The 16,912-nt window shown below is 31.3% G+C and overlaps 1 protein-coding gene across 1 annotated transcript in view; it reads left to right on the forward strand.

The window, feature by feature from the left end:
* The window catches only part of LOC129228679 (serine-protein kinase ATM-like), a 127,410-nt gene that overhangs the window by 33,644 nt on the left and 76,854 nt on the right, over window positions 1-16,912 (forward strand). Inside the window, exons 14-22 of the mRNA XM_054863362.1 lie at window positions 1,601-1,771; window positions 1,879-2,039; window positions 2,987-3,203; window positions 3,994-4,079; window positions 11,431-11,554; window positions 11,638-11,837; window positions 11,917-12,007; window positions 14,490-14,564; window positions 15,272-15,430. Of these exons, the coding sequence (XP_054719337.1) occupies window positions 1,601-1,771; window positions 1,879-2,039; window positions 2,987-3,203; window positions 3,994-4,079; window positions 11,431-11,554; window positions 11,638-11,837; window positions 11,917-12,007; window positions 14,490-14,564; window positions 15,272-15,430 (1,284 nt within the window). The remainder of the gene's footprint in view (window positions 1-1,600; window positions 1,772-1,878; window positions 2,040-2,986; window positions 3,204-3,993; window positions 4,080-11,430; window positions 11,555-11,637; window positions 11,838-11,916; window positions 12,008-14,489; window positions 14,565-15,271; window positions 15,431-16,912) is intronic.

The raw sequence follows: 16,912 nt of genomic DNA on the forward strand, positions 1-16,912 counted from the left end.
TTGTCAAAAGTATTATTGCATCAATCCAGCGAAGTTTTTGTGGAAGAACAATTTTTACCTTATTAGTCCCTCATTTTGTTGGATATAATTTGAGGTTTATGGCCTACAGCTAAGCTGAAAATTAGGCAACTCATTTCCAACTAAAAATTTGAGGTAGTGGTCTGCCCGGAGAAAATAAAACATGAATCATTCTTTACACTGAAAAACATTTATTTGACACATATTGAAAATTGGTTACAACACAATGATTTGTTCCCCGGGAAAAATTTAGAAAAAAGATCTTACAATGGGTCCATGCATGGATTAAAAGTCCTGTTGGTGTTCCAAGGTGACGTCTCACCGGTCGTTGGACAGCATGGCAATTTCCACGAATTGCAGGCAGGTCGATTCACACAGCGTGAGCCACAGTTCACCACATCAAGGAAAGGTATGCCAGGGATGGACGCGATCTTCTTCCGCAGGAGAACAAAAAACCCACATCAGGGAAACTTAGAACTCTTTGCTTTTGTAGACGTCATCACCACACACGGGTTCCAAACTCAAAACATCACTAGTGCTTTTCCAGGAAAAACCAGACCTCACCAAGAGGCCAATAACAAAAAATTTAGGAGGACATTTGACGGACACGTTCACAACACACTACACAAGACGAGGAGACAAGTAGAAAAAACGAAGCGAAGCGATTGAGCTCCAGCCGGTCGGCGTATTTATAGCCCGATTCGGCCTTTCCAGAAACAATGTGACGTTACCTAATTTGCATATTGCCAGAACAACTCAACCCGAAGAAAACACAGCTTGCCGGTTGCACAATCATTATTTAATTTGGCATTCAGCACTTAACACCTCAACATGATTTCATCACGTCATTGACACGTGCTCCTTCGGAAGTTTACCGACATCTGCCGAATGACAACAACCAATCATAGCATGCCGCATGTTTTCCGAACACTTCCGATTCAAACTCGGACATTTGAGTGTTGGCGGCAGGTGGATGGGATTCTTCGCGCAAAGTTTTCTCTCGGAATGGCAAAAGGTAAGTCACAAAATGATTTTTCTTTTAAACAATATTGGTGAAATCCTTCAAGAACCAAAAATAAAGGCATTTAGCCCAACACATTTTAACCTTTTCGCTGTATATCCGTGATTTTTATTATCCGTGGTGCTTGTGCCACCCTATTCCGCGGATAATCAGGAGCATCAGGTGAGTGGTTCCTCCTATAAACATTTAGATAGATTAGTTTATTGTTTTGCTTTAAGTCTAATAGCATACTGTTCTTTCATGGAAGTATACATCCTTTTAAAACTATTATTGTCTAAACTAAGTGGAGAGGAATTATGCACATTCAATTGTCATAATCAAATTAGCTTTTTTTTTTTTTTTTTTTGCTATTTTTGATTCAAGCTTAATTTTTAAGTAAATTTGCCGACTCGTATATTTTGTAGTTTAGGTGATAGAATTTTCAATCACCAGATCAATAGACACCAGGAATGAAAATATTTTCTATTTGAAGTTTTTGTTTAGTTGTTCATGAGATATCTTTTATAACTTTGATTTTTAAACACTTTTCCTGAAATTTACATTTTTCTTTTCAATTTCTAGTCACTAAGCAATGGCAATTTTCAAGTGGATGAAAATTTTAATAGATTGAGTGTATTTTTGCATTATCTATGTCAAGTTATTTTAAGATACCCATGCCTGGAAAAAGAATGCATTTATATTGTGTGTAAACTAGCAAGCAGTATCAAGCAAGATCAAGCATTTTTCACTAAGGTAAACATGAAATGATTAATAAGCATTTTAAACCACTTTTTTTCTGAATTTTCAAAAAAAAAAAAAAATTTGATTTTTTTTCAATCATGTTTAATTTAAATTCTTAGGTTTTGAAACAAGTATCCTCACTCTTTGGATATGAAAGCTGTAAAGAATATATTGAGCCACATTTGCCTTACATAATTTTAAGATGGCTTGAAGAAAAGAACTGCTTAAAAGAGTTTCCTTTCCAGTTATTAGAAATTGATTCCTTAAAGCCATTTTACAGGTATAAGTTATTCATTATTTTACTGCCTTTTATTCTGTTAAATTTATTTTTAAACAGTCTAGTATCCAGACATAAAACACCTTTACACAAGTCTGTTTTTTTTTTTTTTTTTTCCTCCTTACAAACAATTTTTGATTAGTTCAAGTATTTTCAAGTCAAATAAGTCACCAGAAAAATAAAAGATTAGGAGTTGGAGTAACATATTGTGTGTCATAAAATCTTTCTTTATTATTCAAATGATTAAAACTCTCAATGATAGTGCTATTTAGAGATTGTTTCTAAAAAGTTAATAAATTTTTCAATATTTTTCAGTAGCATATAGGGTAAGGTCACCTGTAACAGACAGTCATAAGTTTGGATTTAGTAATAAGCCTTTTAGGTGGGTAAAATTAATGTTGCTGAGGCTTATAAATACAGTGCAACCATCTATTGTTATCAGAGTGAATTTTATGAGCCAGATGGTATTTACAAGGCAGTGGTGGAAGGTTATGAGCAGTCACCACGAGGTCAGCTGGTGTTTCATGTTTATTTGGATTTAATAATGCTTTAGTTCTAAAAATAAAGAACTTTTGCACTCATCCTTTCGTCATCTTGTCTGTTACTGGGTATCATCAGATTTTTCGGTATCTGTTACTAGGAGTGGGACTTTTTTTTTAAATTGAGCAAATAAAAGTACAATTAACTGATTCAGAGGGTCCAGAGGTAGCTAAATGTTAGAGGAGATGTAGTTGCCTTGGAGAAAAGTAGTTTAAAAAGTCTAAATTCATTAAAAGGCTCAGAAAAGGGAGTTAACCCAAGAGCAATGTCTTAAGCATGTCTGTGACTGGTGCCATTATCATAGTGTTCTATATGCTACTTTGATATTTTATGCTTCATCATCAATAACTTCTGCTGTATCTTGTTTTGGCAGAAAATCTAATGCATTAATTTTTTTCATGAATTTATAGGGAGTTTTTCAAAGTTTTAGTACCTCTTTTGTTATACTGTGGAGAAAATGCATCCTTGTCTGAACTTGCTCGAGAACTGGGAATGTCAGAGCAAGAAATTATGTATGAATGTTTTCCTGAAATACAAGCTAAAATTTTGTCAAGTTTATCTGTTAATCCTACTGACTCAAATGCTGAAAATTGTAGAAGATGTTTGCATTCTGTTATACCTTCAGAGGTAAACTTTTGTTTTCCTAAACCCTCTAACACTCATGAACTCCGATCTTTAAATTTTTTTTTGATTTAAAGATGATAAAAAAGGAAAATACAAAATGAAGATTTTTTGTAAATAAAAGAAAATTACCATAATTTCAATCCAAATTTTATATATATTTTTTTAAATTATCGCTCATTTGATTTCTTATTACTTATAGCACTACTCAATTTATGTTCCTGTATTTCTTGACACATAATAGTAGGCTACTACGCCATCAATATTAAATACATATCAATCATATGCATTTTAAAAATTGGTTTTACACCATGTTTATGAACTCTGAATTATTTGCATGCCGGAGAATTCTTATTTCCCAGTATGCACATCAATCTCACTTATTCCGACATGCAGGCTAAAGCCGGGTAATGCAATATTTTGTTGAAAAAAGTTATAATTTTTTTTTATCCTTGGTTATTAATATTTCACAGTAATACTCACTCTGGTGAGTCTTCCTTTTTCTTAATTTTATCATTTTTCATTCTTAATTTTTGCTATGTTGTTTTTATTTATTTATTTATTAAGTTCTTTTTTATACTTAATTCATGCAGGTTAGTATGTGCACATGCACAATACAACTGAGTTTTTTATCTTTTTTTTTCTTTCGAGAAAACTGCTAAATTTTACCCCCAATAAATCATCGACAATAATGACTAATTTGGTTGAATTTTGTCACAGTGTTTTTTTGCATTTTACGTGTGAGATTTAATATTTTACTATTTTCTGTAATGCTCATTTTCTCTTCTACTTTTAGGTTCTTAATAAGGCAAATAGAAATAAGTGTGATGAAATTGTATTTTTGCTATTAGCAATGGTGAAAGAGACGAATGCCAGTCACTCGTAAGTCCTCCGTATTCTAATATTAATTCGTAGCTCCTTTATAAATATGTGGTTTTAGATCAAGCAAGCCAAGGAGTCAGTCACCTTTCTCACTTTTAGTCAACTTTTGAAATTTTGGTTATTTTTAGTTACCTTTTGCAATTTTTGTCACCTTTCTCACTTTTCTTAAAATGTGCTTTAGGAAAATCTTTTTTTTAATGATTAAATTCCTGAAAAGTTCTGAATGATAGTTTTAACAATGAAAATAATTAAAAAAGTAGCATCTTCAAACCAAAGCAGCAAGAGAAGAGCTGTTTGCTGAAGCTTCTCAGAAACTGAAAAAAGCTGTTGAAAAACATGACCTTAAAGCAGCAAAAGTAGCTCAAATTATGCTGAAGGGAGTTAAAAGTATCCAAGCTGAAGAAAAAAAGTAGACATAATTCAAAAGGTAGTAGAAAAAAGAAAATCAAAATATCACATCCTTTTGTAGTAAAACCAGGGCTGTGGAGTCGGAGTCGGACTGATTTTGGGGTAAAGGAGTCGGAGTTGTTAGAAAACTTGCCGACTCCGACTCCGGGTTTCTTTTTTTCTTTCCTTTTCACTGACTCTCCTTGCATTTTTTAAAAACTGTCTACCAATTGGTTCAATTACATGTATAAAAAGATACTAATGAGAAAATAACTGCCATTATGGCAATCAGCTAGCCTGAATGCTTACCGAACTTACTGTAGCCGTCCTCTAGTTTGCTTGCTTTTTAACTTAACTAATAGCGACTGTCAGCTAACGGTTTTGTTGCCTAACATTTTCAAGTAATCACTTTCAAATAAAAATAGAAATATAGTGTTTTGTTCGATCTCAGTTATAAAATAGCGAAAGAAACGTAACAAATTAATAAGTCGAGGCCCGTAGCTAAGGTTGAAACGTTTAAGGATGATCGACAAATTCAAAAACGTTCTGGCGCGAAAGCACGAATCCAAAAGATCCGATGAAAAATAATCTAATGTTTTTTCTTTATTAAGACTATTTCTATAAGCTTGGTGCTCACTAAAAAGTATGGAACAAAATAAGTGTAAATGATTTCTTGATTGCAACACTCAATAATTGCAGCTAATCTTAAAATCTTAATATTAAGGTTAATTCTAAAGCAGACAATAAAATTTAAATTAAAAATTTAGCGAAGAAGAAATATAGGTATAGTAAAAGCTATTCGTACAAATTTGTATACCGCCGTATTTTGTGTAAAATTAGCTCCTGATGTATATGTGCCCTATTTTCGTTGAAATTTGATTGATGAAATATAATTTAAAATATATTCGCGAAAAGTTTCAGAATTAAAGTATTTATAAACTCTGAAATTAACTTTGGGTGTCATCTACCAGATGGGTGTCACCCAGGGCAAACCACCCCCTCTCAAGAACTTGGATTTAGAAAAAAAAACTTTTTTTCTCTCAAGTTACAGCTTTCAAAAACTGAAAGCACACGATTTGATCAATATCTATTTGTTAAACATTAAAGGGGGGCAAATTACAGATAATCCTTTTCAAATTTTTTAAAAGGGATTTTTAAGTCATCTCACTTCTTAACTCGTAACTGTTGGAAAATTTGATTTTTAAATTGAATTTCTAACATTGTATGCGTCTTGGGTTTACAATAAAAAACAAAATGCGAAATTTTCATGAAAAGGAATCAATATTTCAATCTCTGTTTAGAGGTTTTCCCCCTTTCCCTGAAGGGAGAGAGGGAGTTGAAAAAATACAATTAAAAAAATCAAAAACATCCGGAGTCGGAGTTGGAGTCGGAGTCGGGCGTTTCAAAATCCAGGAGTCGGAGTCGGGGTCGGAGTCGGTCATTTTCCTTCCGACTCCGCAGCCCTGAGTAAAACGCATAAATATAAGGAAATAATACCAATGCAACATTTTTCAGCCCTCCAAATTTGAACAAAAAACTCCTGCTTTTTAAAAAATGTTTTGCAGTTGATTTTTACCAGTCAGGCCTGGATCTATAAGCTTCAAGCCCTTACAATGATATCCACTCTCCCCCCAATAAGAAAACTGTTTCTGCATCCTGTAAACATTTGAAATTTTTTTTCCTTGAAAGCTATTCTTACTTGTACTACTTTTGATAAACTTTTTTTTTTAATGTTAGTTACTATAATTTTTTGATAATAACTTGATTCAACACTACATTTTATACCTCTCATGTACAATGGACATGCCATTGAATATTTTCAAAGCTTGAAACAAAAAAAAAAAAAAAAAAAACATCATTTTCAAGCATACAAAATGATTTTTAGCTTCACACTTCAACATTATTTTATTTTTAAATTGTAAGTACTATTACAGGGTTGCTACGCACCTGGAAAATATGGAAAACTTGGAATTGTCAGGAAAAATGAAAATCACCTAAAATGGTAAGGGAATTGTCAGGGAAAGTCATAAATTATAGAAATTCCTGGAATTGCTTCTCAATTTTTGCATCTGATGGGTGAAACTGTTGCGTAATAATGTGAAAGTGTGGTAAATGTCGCATTCCAGATAAGCGAATTTTCCTGATAGTTGAGAGGAAGAAAATTTAAGCTCATTTTTTTAAGTACTAAATGTAAAAAGGTTATATATATATTAAAAAAATCCATACCAAAATTATAAAGCTCTGATTTATATCATTACATTTTATTTTGCTTCTTTTTGAATTAAAAGAAAAATAAATAAATAAAACCATGCTTAGCTGGAAATTACTAGTATTTTCCACAAAGTACAGTGTGGTCTCACTATTATTTTAATAGCCTTCGTTCTACTTTTTTTCTTTTCTTTTTCATGAAATGAATGCTCATAAAAATTTAAAAGTCTCAAAATTTTAGCTTTTATCGGTTAAAACTTGTTCTTTAGGAAACATGCCGGCATTGAAAGTGATTTCGCTGAAAATTGCTTATTATGTTTGAGATTTCAGTCCTTATGCATCCTTCAAACTTCTCCATTATTTCAATAGTTGGAAGTTATTTTAATTAATTCTGGATTAGAATGACTTTATTTATTTATTTATTTTTGCAAACTTTAACTGTATTGAGTGAATTAGCAATTGCATATTTTTTTGTAAAAATATTAAATTGTGAAAAAATGAGCATTTAATTTTTTAGTTCTTCATTTGCTTTCAAAGCTAAGGATTTGTAAAAAAATCTTTTTTAAATAACGTAAATTAAAGTCCATTTTAGAAGAATAGTGTAATAATTTTCTATATTCTTATGTACAGTCAGATCCCGGTTTAACGAACCTCTATTTAACGATTTAGCGAATTTTTCTCTCCCCCCCCCCCACCACTAAAATGAAGGCAAAAACTCTATTTACCGAATAATAAGCCCCGAATCTACAAATTATTTTAACAGCCAAAAAACTTTTTTTTTCCTTTTTTTTGTTAATTTCAGTTAGGAAATATTGGATTGTTTTCCAAATGATACATCCATCTTGTCCAAAGTAGAAATAGACGTTTCTTGGAACCTGCAATTTTCGACAGGCGAGGGGGCAACCAATGAATAGCGATTCTGATGCAAAACGCGATAATAAAACTCCCATTAAAACAATTACTTTTTCTAATGCTTTACATGGCCTGGAAACTAAAAATATATCTCATACAGTAGGCTGTAAATGACAAATTAATTTCTTCTCTCCATAAAGTCTAAAGAACTATTTCGAGTCAAGTATCAAGGATTTTGTCAAACATCTGTTACTCAGTGCATTAAAATTTGAAATCAACTAGTTATCTCTTTATCACAATGCTGATAATTTTTTCACTTGTTTATGTTGCAGTTGAGAATAGTGGTGATGTCAATGTTTTGGAAACATCCATCGTAGTTTTTGTTAAAACATTGCTGTTTTAATTTTGAACATCAATATTTTTTTAAAAGATGTCACACCACTTGTTGAGTGTAGTATCAACAAGGGCATATTGGTCAAAAATTTAAAAGAAAAGTGTGACGGAATGCTGTTATTCATGCTGCAAGGAGGGAGGGAGACTTAAAGGAGATTTTTTACAATATGCTCAGTTATGCTAGAATGGTTCCTAGCACATATTATCTTGCAATAGGAAAAAGTTGCAAAGTAAGAAAAAACGTAAAAAAAAAGTGCTATCAAAAAGTTTTGAGCAAAATAGAATGTTTGCATTGAAAGGGAAACAAACTTTTGCACAACACAATTGCAAGGATTTAAAAATAAAAGTATTGATTGGAAATACCTGGTCATTTAAAGCATTTGTAATTAAATTTTAAGTTTGTCTTAATTTAACCCAAATTTTGATTACAATTATTGATAATGTTTTAAAGCATTATTTGGTTAATAAAGTAGGTTTATTTACAGTAAAAATTATATTGTATCGATATTAAATAACATAAGTTGACATTCATTATCCAGGAATTTTTTTCTAAAATCAACTGGAAAACCTGGAAATCTCAGGGAATTTCATTCTTGAACTTCTGTAGCAACCCTGTATTAGTCAAAGTTTCCGATTTTTCAAATTTGTTTTCTCAGTTATTCTCTATTGTCAATACTTTTGAGTGAATATTTATGCTTTGTATTTACAAAGAAAATAGAAAGAATGCTGATAATTTTTCAACATGCTAAACCCCCTTAGCATGCCCCCCCCCCTTTTCAACATGCTTAACTAGCCCTTATAAAAAAAAATATAAAAAAAGTGTGATTGAATAACATAAAATATATGTTCAATAAATACATCATCTTGCTTTTTACTTCACAATTTCAAGCTTTATTATGTCAATTTTTAAAAAAAAAGGTTATATATAGTTTATTACACTTAAAGTTTTTTGTAAATGTCTTAAGATGTTTATTTTGCCACTTCTAGCCCTATAATATTCATGTTCAAAATTGTAAAGAAGGCTTTTTGAAAAGTATATAGGCAATTTTGGTAAAAGTCAGTAAAAAGGGATAATCCTTTTCTGTTTTTTGATTTCTTAACAAATTGCTTTTGGTCACCTTTTAGTTACTTTTTTGTCACTTTTTAGTCACCTTTCTTTTCAAATTTGTCATCTTTCTCATTTTTTTCAAAGGTCATCAGCACTCCTCGGCCTGATCAAGTAATTTTAACATTACATTTTCGTAAAAAATTACCCTTTAATTTGCTATTTTATCATATTTAGTTATTTTGTTTGTTTTTATTGCTTAAGTTTTAATGATCATTGTTTAGCTTCTTTTAAAACTGAAATTACCTTTCTGTACAATTTCTTGTTTTTCAAATGTAAAAAGGGCTTTTAATTTGTGTGTATCCCTCATTTGCATTTCTAGTGCAAGAATTAAGTTATTTCAAGTGTAGAGTATTCCAAAATTCTTTTCTTACAAAATACAAATACAATTTATGTATTAGTAAATTTTACAAATCTGTTGGAATGTTGAATAAGATCTTGCTGCTTTTTTTTTTTTTTTTTTTTTTGTGAAAACTAATGGTTTGTTTTAAACAACCTTTATGTTATTCAAAGTGTTGTCCATTGCTAGCCACTACATTTCTCTATCTTTTTAAGGCTATCTAAGAGTCAACCCAATTTTCTAGATCTTCATGAAAATGAAAGTGCTACACAGCCAAGCCATGTGTCATTGACCAAAACAAGCGGTAATCAGAAGGGGCTACGTCTGGTGAATACTCCAAATGGAGTAGGATTGAATCGGGGTGACATTACCCAGTTTTCAAGCTTGGAGTCGATTTTTTAAAACTTGCTGCAAAAATATTAGAATAATGAAAATTTTGCGGTTTGGTGGAAGGCAAAAGGAATAAAGATCCCTAGGGCATTTCAATCTTTGACTCACTTGATATATTTTTACAAAATGAAATGCTGGGTTGGCAAATTCAACCTGCTAAAAGGATGCCCACTTATACCTTTCATAGGAAAACGGCTTCAAATATTTTTTTGGGCAAAGTCAACTTCATCAGGGGTGAGTAAAACCACACTGTCTATTAATTAAAATATTTCTTGAACGAAGGAATGTAGGAAATGAATTTAACATTGAAATGGCTCCCATGATGAGGTAGCTCGATTGTCTTGTTTACAGGAACCTAGTGTGCTTTGGAACAGAATTAAATGAGACAGAATGAACTCTCCTGGAGATATATATGCAAATGATTTGCATCTTGTGACAATGTAATGAAAAATTTTAAAATATAGTTTTTTTTTACACTCAAAATTAGTCATCAATTTTCTTATGTGTCTATTTTTTATTTATAAGTTTACTATAAGATGCCAAAAGTTCAAAAGGCATAAGTTCATCTTCCTTGAGTTAACTTCGATGAAATATCTGATTCATTCATCGTTTTCCAATCTTTCACATATAGAACATATCGAATGACACAACTTAATTTATTCACATAATCTTTTATTTATGGCCACGAGGAAGGAAAGTATCATACCTGAACTCTCAAAAGTCAAACCTTGCACAGATTTGTAAAATAATTCCCTTCTATTTTTACTTCCTGGCATGAAGTAAAGGAGGTATGTATTGTAATCACAAACATTATTTTGGCTATAATTTCAGTCAAAAATTGCCATTTCTATTTCCCCTGAATAAATTTTGATTTAAGTTTTGGCACGTCCTTAAGGACATGTGTGCGTATTAATATATAAGGATCCTAAATATCCATTTTGACCATAACCAAGGTAATTAATGCGTTTCTTTTGTTGTCCGAATGTTCGTGCATACGTATTTCGCATAAAACTCAAAAACAATAACCTGCAGAAAGTTGAAGTTTCATATGTATCATGTTGACTTGTGTGCCTCGCTTTTTTGGTTGCAATCATATTTTCCAAAAAAACTATTTACTCATTTTTGTGACTTTTTCCGTGGTACTCTTTTTTATATTCTTTTTATTTCAAAGTAAAAATTAACTTCAATACCAACTGAAGTAATGTCATAAATTGGTGACATATATCATCAAGCTGGTGAAAAAATTGAAATGCCGAATCCAACTTCAGTTCTGCAATATTGGTTATATTTAGCAGGTTTGTCATAGAGCCCTCAGTTAAGCATTGTTAAAATTTCTGTTATGAATCTCTGTAAAACTCCTTTCTGCATTAGCTTACAACGAATTGTTGTTTTAAAATGTCCTTCTCTCACTCTAAGGTACATATTTTCTACCTTTAAAATGCTTCGTTTAGTTTTTGGTCTTGAAATTTCAGATCTCAGCTGCCAACAAAAACATAGAATTTTTTAAAATTTGAATATTTTACCGCTGAAATCCTGTTCTGCCCGACTCTTGTTAAGTTACCAGCACATTATGAAACCTTTCTTTTCTTCCGAAAATTTAACGAAATAATTTTATTATACCAAGTTTCTTCTATTTTTTATATTTCTGCGGTATTTAATCTGTTTTTAATTTACAGACCAAAATGTCAAGCAAAGAAAGTGCTTTACTTAACGCCTGATGATTTCTCTGCATCTGTTTCACTGCTAATGCCTCTTATTTCAGACAAGTCATCTTCCAGCCATTTTCTTTGCAACAAAGCGGTATATTTCTTAAACTTGTTTAGTTTTTATATTGGTTAAATCCTTGATGATTTCTTTGTACCTATTTTTACTCCTTCTTTCAGGATCTTATCCAAAATGTATTTCTATCTTTAAGTATTATACTTTTTAAAGCCAAAAGAGCCCATGAAGAGAGACGTGTTTTATGTATGTACCGTTGCTTCTTGGACCAGCTTCTTCCTGCTCTTAGTTATGATAATAAATGGAGCTTCTTTGTGATAAAAGAACTGATATATACTATTCTTAACTTCTTGGATTTACAAAGGTATGAATTATGTCGTATTGTTGTCCTTTCTTTGCTTTACTAAATGAATACTATTTATATTCGTACATTTCAATTTTAGGAATTCAGCTGATAAAGATGAACTTCTAATCACATACTGCAGTAATCTGATTCTATCATTGTGCAAGCAAGTTATGCCTCATTTCAAGGAGGTTAGTTAAACCACTTTATTAATAAAATAATAGCTTTATATTAGTGCATTGATATAAATAGCTAACAGAAAGGTTTTACTGTGGGAGTAGGGGGGGGGGTACAAAAAAAAGAAACATTTACCTCCATCTTATTATTCCTTCGAGTAACTGATAAAAATTTATTTTTGTTATTGTACTGCTGTTTCAATTTGTTTGTAATTAAATATTGTGCTTTGAATTTGTCACTTCTTCAAATACTTCGTAATTTTTGCTGTGTCAACCCTTAGAGGCATGGCGGGCTTGTGTCAGGCCACCTAGCTTTTTACTTTTTTTTTCTGCCCAACTATACAAACTACTGTGTCAGTTGGGTAGTAAAAAGATTAATAAAGTGCTAGGTAACTTCAAATAAAACTGCTGTGCCTCAAAAGGTTAATGCAGATTTTGGTTTAAAAAAAAAAAAAAAACACTTTGTTTCATAAGTATGTGTACTAGCGTGATAATACAAAATTGTTAGAAAGATTTTGTTTAAATTCTTAGGAATCATAGTTATTGGCAGATATAGGTAATGATACCAGGCTTAAAAGGCTTAATATGTATAGCCTGGAGCAAAGGAGAGTCAGAGGGGACATAATTCATTTATCTAAATTTATCAAAATGAAAGATCTAAATTTTTGTATTGAAAGCAGGATAAGTGGTCATTGTTTTGAGCTATTTAAATCTCAGGCTAACCTAGAAATCAGGAAAAACTACGACTTTAGTAGGGTCGTGGGCACTTGGAACAGCTTACCGGAAGTGGCTGTACTAAGCAAGGGGGTGGATAGCTTTAAAAGGGCCATTGATCTTCATTGGGGACTAATAAACTGACCAGAACCAGCCTAGTTGGGCCCAGAGCCTGTTGCTGGCCTGTTGCTCAAATACAAATGGCGTTACATTTGTATTTGTTGTATTGACTTATGATTTAGAACTGACATGTTTCCTAGACACAGCTCAACAAGCTCCAAAATTATAAATCTCAGATTCTGGCAGGCCCATTATTTGGGATGCTTAATTGCCTCCACTCCTCGGCTTTGAAAAATTAATAATGTACTTACATGTAAGTGGGCTTGGTTTTTGTAGTTTTTTTTTTTTTGCTACAATTTTCATTGAATAGCTACTCTTTGACCCCCCCCCCCCCAGGTCAAACCTTTGCACTCAGTACTTTGAAAAATTATGTAGTTATTGTCTGTCTCAGATGAAACTGCCTGATTCTTTTCCTGGTTTTCCTCTAATGGAAAAGCAGATCTGAAAAGAGCTCTGTTTAGAAGATCCTCTAGAAAGGCATCTTCCCCTTACCACAGAGGCAAGAAGTTGGATTCTGTCTGTAATGATGTTGATGATAAAATTGATGTTGCACTTTTGTTCTTTCCATAAGTGGACACTGTCACTAATATTTTAGGAAATTTTTAAAGAAAACAAAAAGTATGTTGTGTATCATAAATTGTCAATGATTGAGGGGTTAGGGAATGAGTGAGACATTTTTCATTTTTGTCTAATTTTATTTGTACATTATTGTACTTAAACTAGGGCTTTCTTCTTTTTTTTTTTTTCTAAACATTTTAATATATTTGTGACAAAATAATATGTTTAATCAAAGAGTAGAAACTGTGTCCTTTATCATCAATCTAGGAATGAATGATTCTTCAAGTGGAGTGGATAATCTGTCAAAGTAATATGTGTTAATTGATATGCTATTGTGTCATACTTAGTAATATTCTTGCTGGTAAATTTAAACTTAAATGTCATAAAAGGCTTTTACTCTTTTTTTCTCTTCTTGATTTTGTTGCTTTGGCAATTAAGACATGAACTGAATTTTTAACTTTCATATTTTTTGTGGGTTTTTTATTTTATTTTATTATTATTATTATTATTATACTTCATTTATTTATTTTATTTTTTGAATTAACAGAGGAAGAATATTTGATAAGTCGCAAATTAAAATCGCTGTTTTCAATCCAAAAAAAAAGTAAAGATTAAAAGCCTCTGTGTTACCCTTGCTAACTGTTGTGGGAGATGATTGGGATTGTCCCATGTTATTGTCTCATTTATGCCCCGACTGGTAGCTATTGATTTTTAGCCATTTTGTATAACATATACAAGACAAAAATATAATTCATGTATTTCTATAACTAAGGTAGATTTGTCAACTGCATAGCATTGTTTATTGTTATTAATTAGAATTTCTGAAATGAAATAAGAAATATGCCAGCATTTAGTTTTGATGTTTATCTTCAATTTTTCTGCTTCATTAGTGAAATCCAGCAAACATGTACCTTCTCTCCTACTTGTGGTTTAAGCTACACTAAAACCATTAATTGGCGAAAACATTTAGTTAAAAAATGTTTAGTAACAATGTGTCGCATCCATTGGTGTGGCATTCAATCCCTACTTCCCTGAAATTAAGTTTTAAAATTAGTGTGTAATAATGCTGAATTGCTATTTGCTCAGTGCTATGAATATTTTTTAGGTCATTGGTGAATACTTGCCTTTTATGATAAGTAGTTTGGTTCCATTTGTAAATGATAGTGAAAGGGGACAACAAGTAAGTTTTTGATAATTTTTTCTCCTCTAAGTGGTGTGCTGTTCTATGCATTAATTTTTTAAATAAACCTTTTTCAAATTTATTATTTACTGGAAAAAAAATGTTTTAATAAAAAAAAATGCTGTCTTTTTTTTTAATTTAATTTTTAATGGAGGTTTCTTTTAGTTATACCCAGTGCTGTAGTTGAGAAATTTTTTTTAAGGAAATTCACTTGTTTTAGGGTAGGCTTCAAAAAAAAAGAAGAAGAAGAAGAAGAAAGATCAATTCGGATTACTTATGCCAGCTTTCATTTAAAGAGCAGACTTTTATTTATTATTTATTTATTTTTTAAAGTTGTTAAAAACCGTTTTACATTAAATTTGCATTATTGTTACAACTATGAACCAAATATTTTGGGGAACCGCGCTCCCCCGCACTGCAGCACTGAATATGCCTTGAATGTGCATGAAATTTCCAGCTTATTCCAGAAATAGAAATCTTGTTAATAACTAAACTTCCTGATTTAGTTGAAGTAAACTGACTATTTTCCCTTCTATTTAGTGGATAGAAAAGAATCTCTATACCAAAAATATATATTTAACTTATTAAAACATTACTGGCCTAAATTGCTATCTTCCCATATCATGCGTTAATTGAGTTCAGAGTTTCAAAATACATGAAATTAATAAACGTATTATTTAATAATGCTTTTTTGTTTTAAATTTCAGGTACTTTCTTTAATATCGTTTTTAGTAATTGACTGTGCTCCACATTTTGTGGAATACATTCCATACTTGGATCCATTTCCTGATCTTGTAATGTTTTCTTCATTAGTGGACAAGCTACATTCGATAAAGTATATGAATGCACAGTTGCCTTTAGAAAAGGTAAATGATATCACTTTGGTGTTCATTAAAATTATGACTTCGGAGATAAAAGTCTTTACAATCAGTTAATTTTACAGACATTGTTGTTTCTAGTATGAGATAAATTTTTAGAAGTATGTAATTTATGATGTTTTTCCACCATCTATATTGTGTATTACAAAATTATTTTCTCTATATGAGGCAGTGAGAAGCAATGGGATGTAAGTGGCAAATTAAAAAATTCAGAGATAACCCGTACAAAGGGTAGACGAGCCTATCCTCTGACTTGAGGCAAGAGATAGTTCTAGTAGCCCTGGTAGGTACTGTTATGCAGCATGATTTATAAAAACTTTTTAATGAAAGTCTTTATAGCACGTTATCTTTAAACTGATTTTACTCGAAACTGAAGAATGTTCACTTACATCCCTATGCTTCTCACTGCCTCATAAATAAATAAATTTTTAGAATGTATTTTTTAAGTTTCTGTTTTGAGTCAAAAAAACTTGAAGAAATTGTTTTTATTGCACTTTTTTAGCAATTTTTTAAAAATGCCAGGAAAAAGTAAGAAATACAGAGTCAGGGATATATACTTGAGAGGTGCTGCTGCTGCAACGCTCGAGCATTCCACTGAAATTTTTGTGGAAGCATCCTCATCCGAACTAAGCAGAAAAGATAGAAAAAGAAAGAAGAAAGTGGAATTTTCAAAATTTTGTTCCTATTTCTTAAATAATGGAATGATCCTATTTTTCATGAAACTGAGTGGGGGCGTTTAAAGTTCTATTTGTGCAGAGACTTCACTGTGGATAAATATTTGCAGAGTTGAAAATAACAAAAATCCAAGTTTTTAATGCTCGGGGATTTCAGTAATGGGCTTTTGCATCAACAAAAGTTAGTGTAACCTCCAAACTAGAAAACTGCTAGTTTTTAGTAGCTTAAAGCTTTAAATTTGTCTAAATTAGGTGGGACTGAATACAGTAAATGCTTTTGATCTTTCTGATCGTAGTGTGAAATAAGGAGCTAAAAAAATCACAGGCAAAGAGTTGTAAAGAAAAAAGAGAAAAACTGGTAAAAATTTTAAAAATAGTTAATGTAATATTTGAAGTAAGTTAGTCAACCAGCAACAAAATATTTTAGGTCTGTCAATATGCATCAAAATGCTAACTAATGTGTGTAAATTAGTTTAATTAAGTTTAAGAGTTTATTGATGAGTTTAAGAGTTGAGAAACAAAAATAGGGAAGACACCTCTCCCCTATTTTTATCTCTGAACTTGAATATCCCCTCTGATTTTAAAGATCTTTTTCTGAATTCCTTAAAATATGAAAATTATAGGTGAATAGCTATCTATTGTGAACAATTTAGCTCTCCATCTAAAACTGCATCATTTTAGTTCTGAGGTATTAAAAATAAAAATTTGTAATTTAAATTATTAATCATTATTGCTGAAGTTTTATGCAAAGTATGTCTTAGATGATTGAGTTAAAATCCTGGAGTTGAGCCACCAG

The sequence above is a fragment of the Uloborus diversus genome, chromosome 8, assembly GCF_026930045.1.
Source record: "Uloborus diversus isolate 005 chromosome 8, Udiv.v.3.1, whole genome shotgun sequence".
Classification (NCBI taxonomy): Eukaryota; Metazoa; Arthropoda; class Arachnida; order Araneae; family Uloboridae; genus Uloborus; species Uloborus diversus.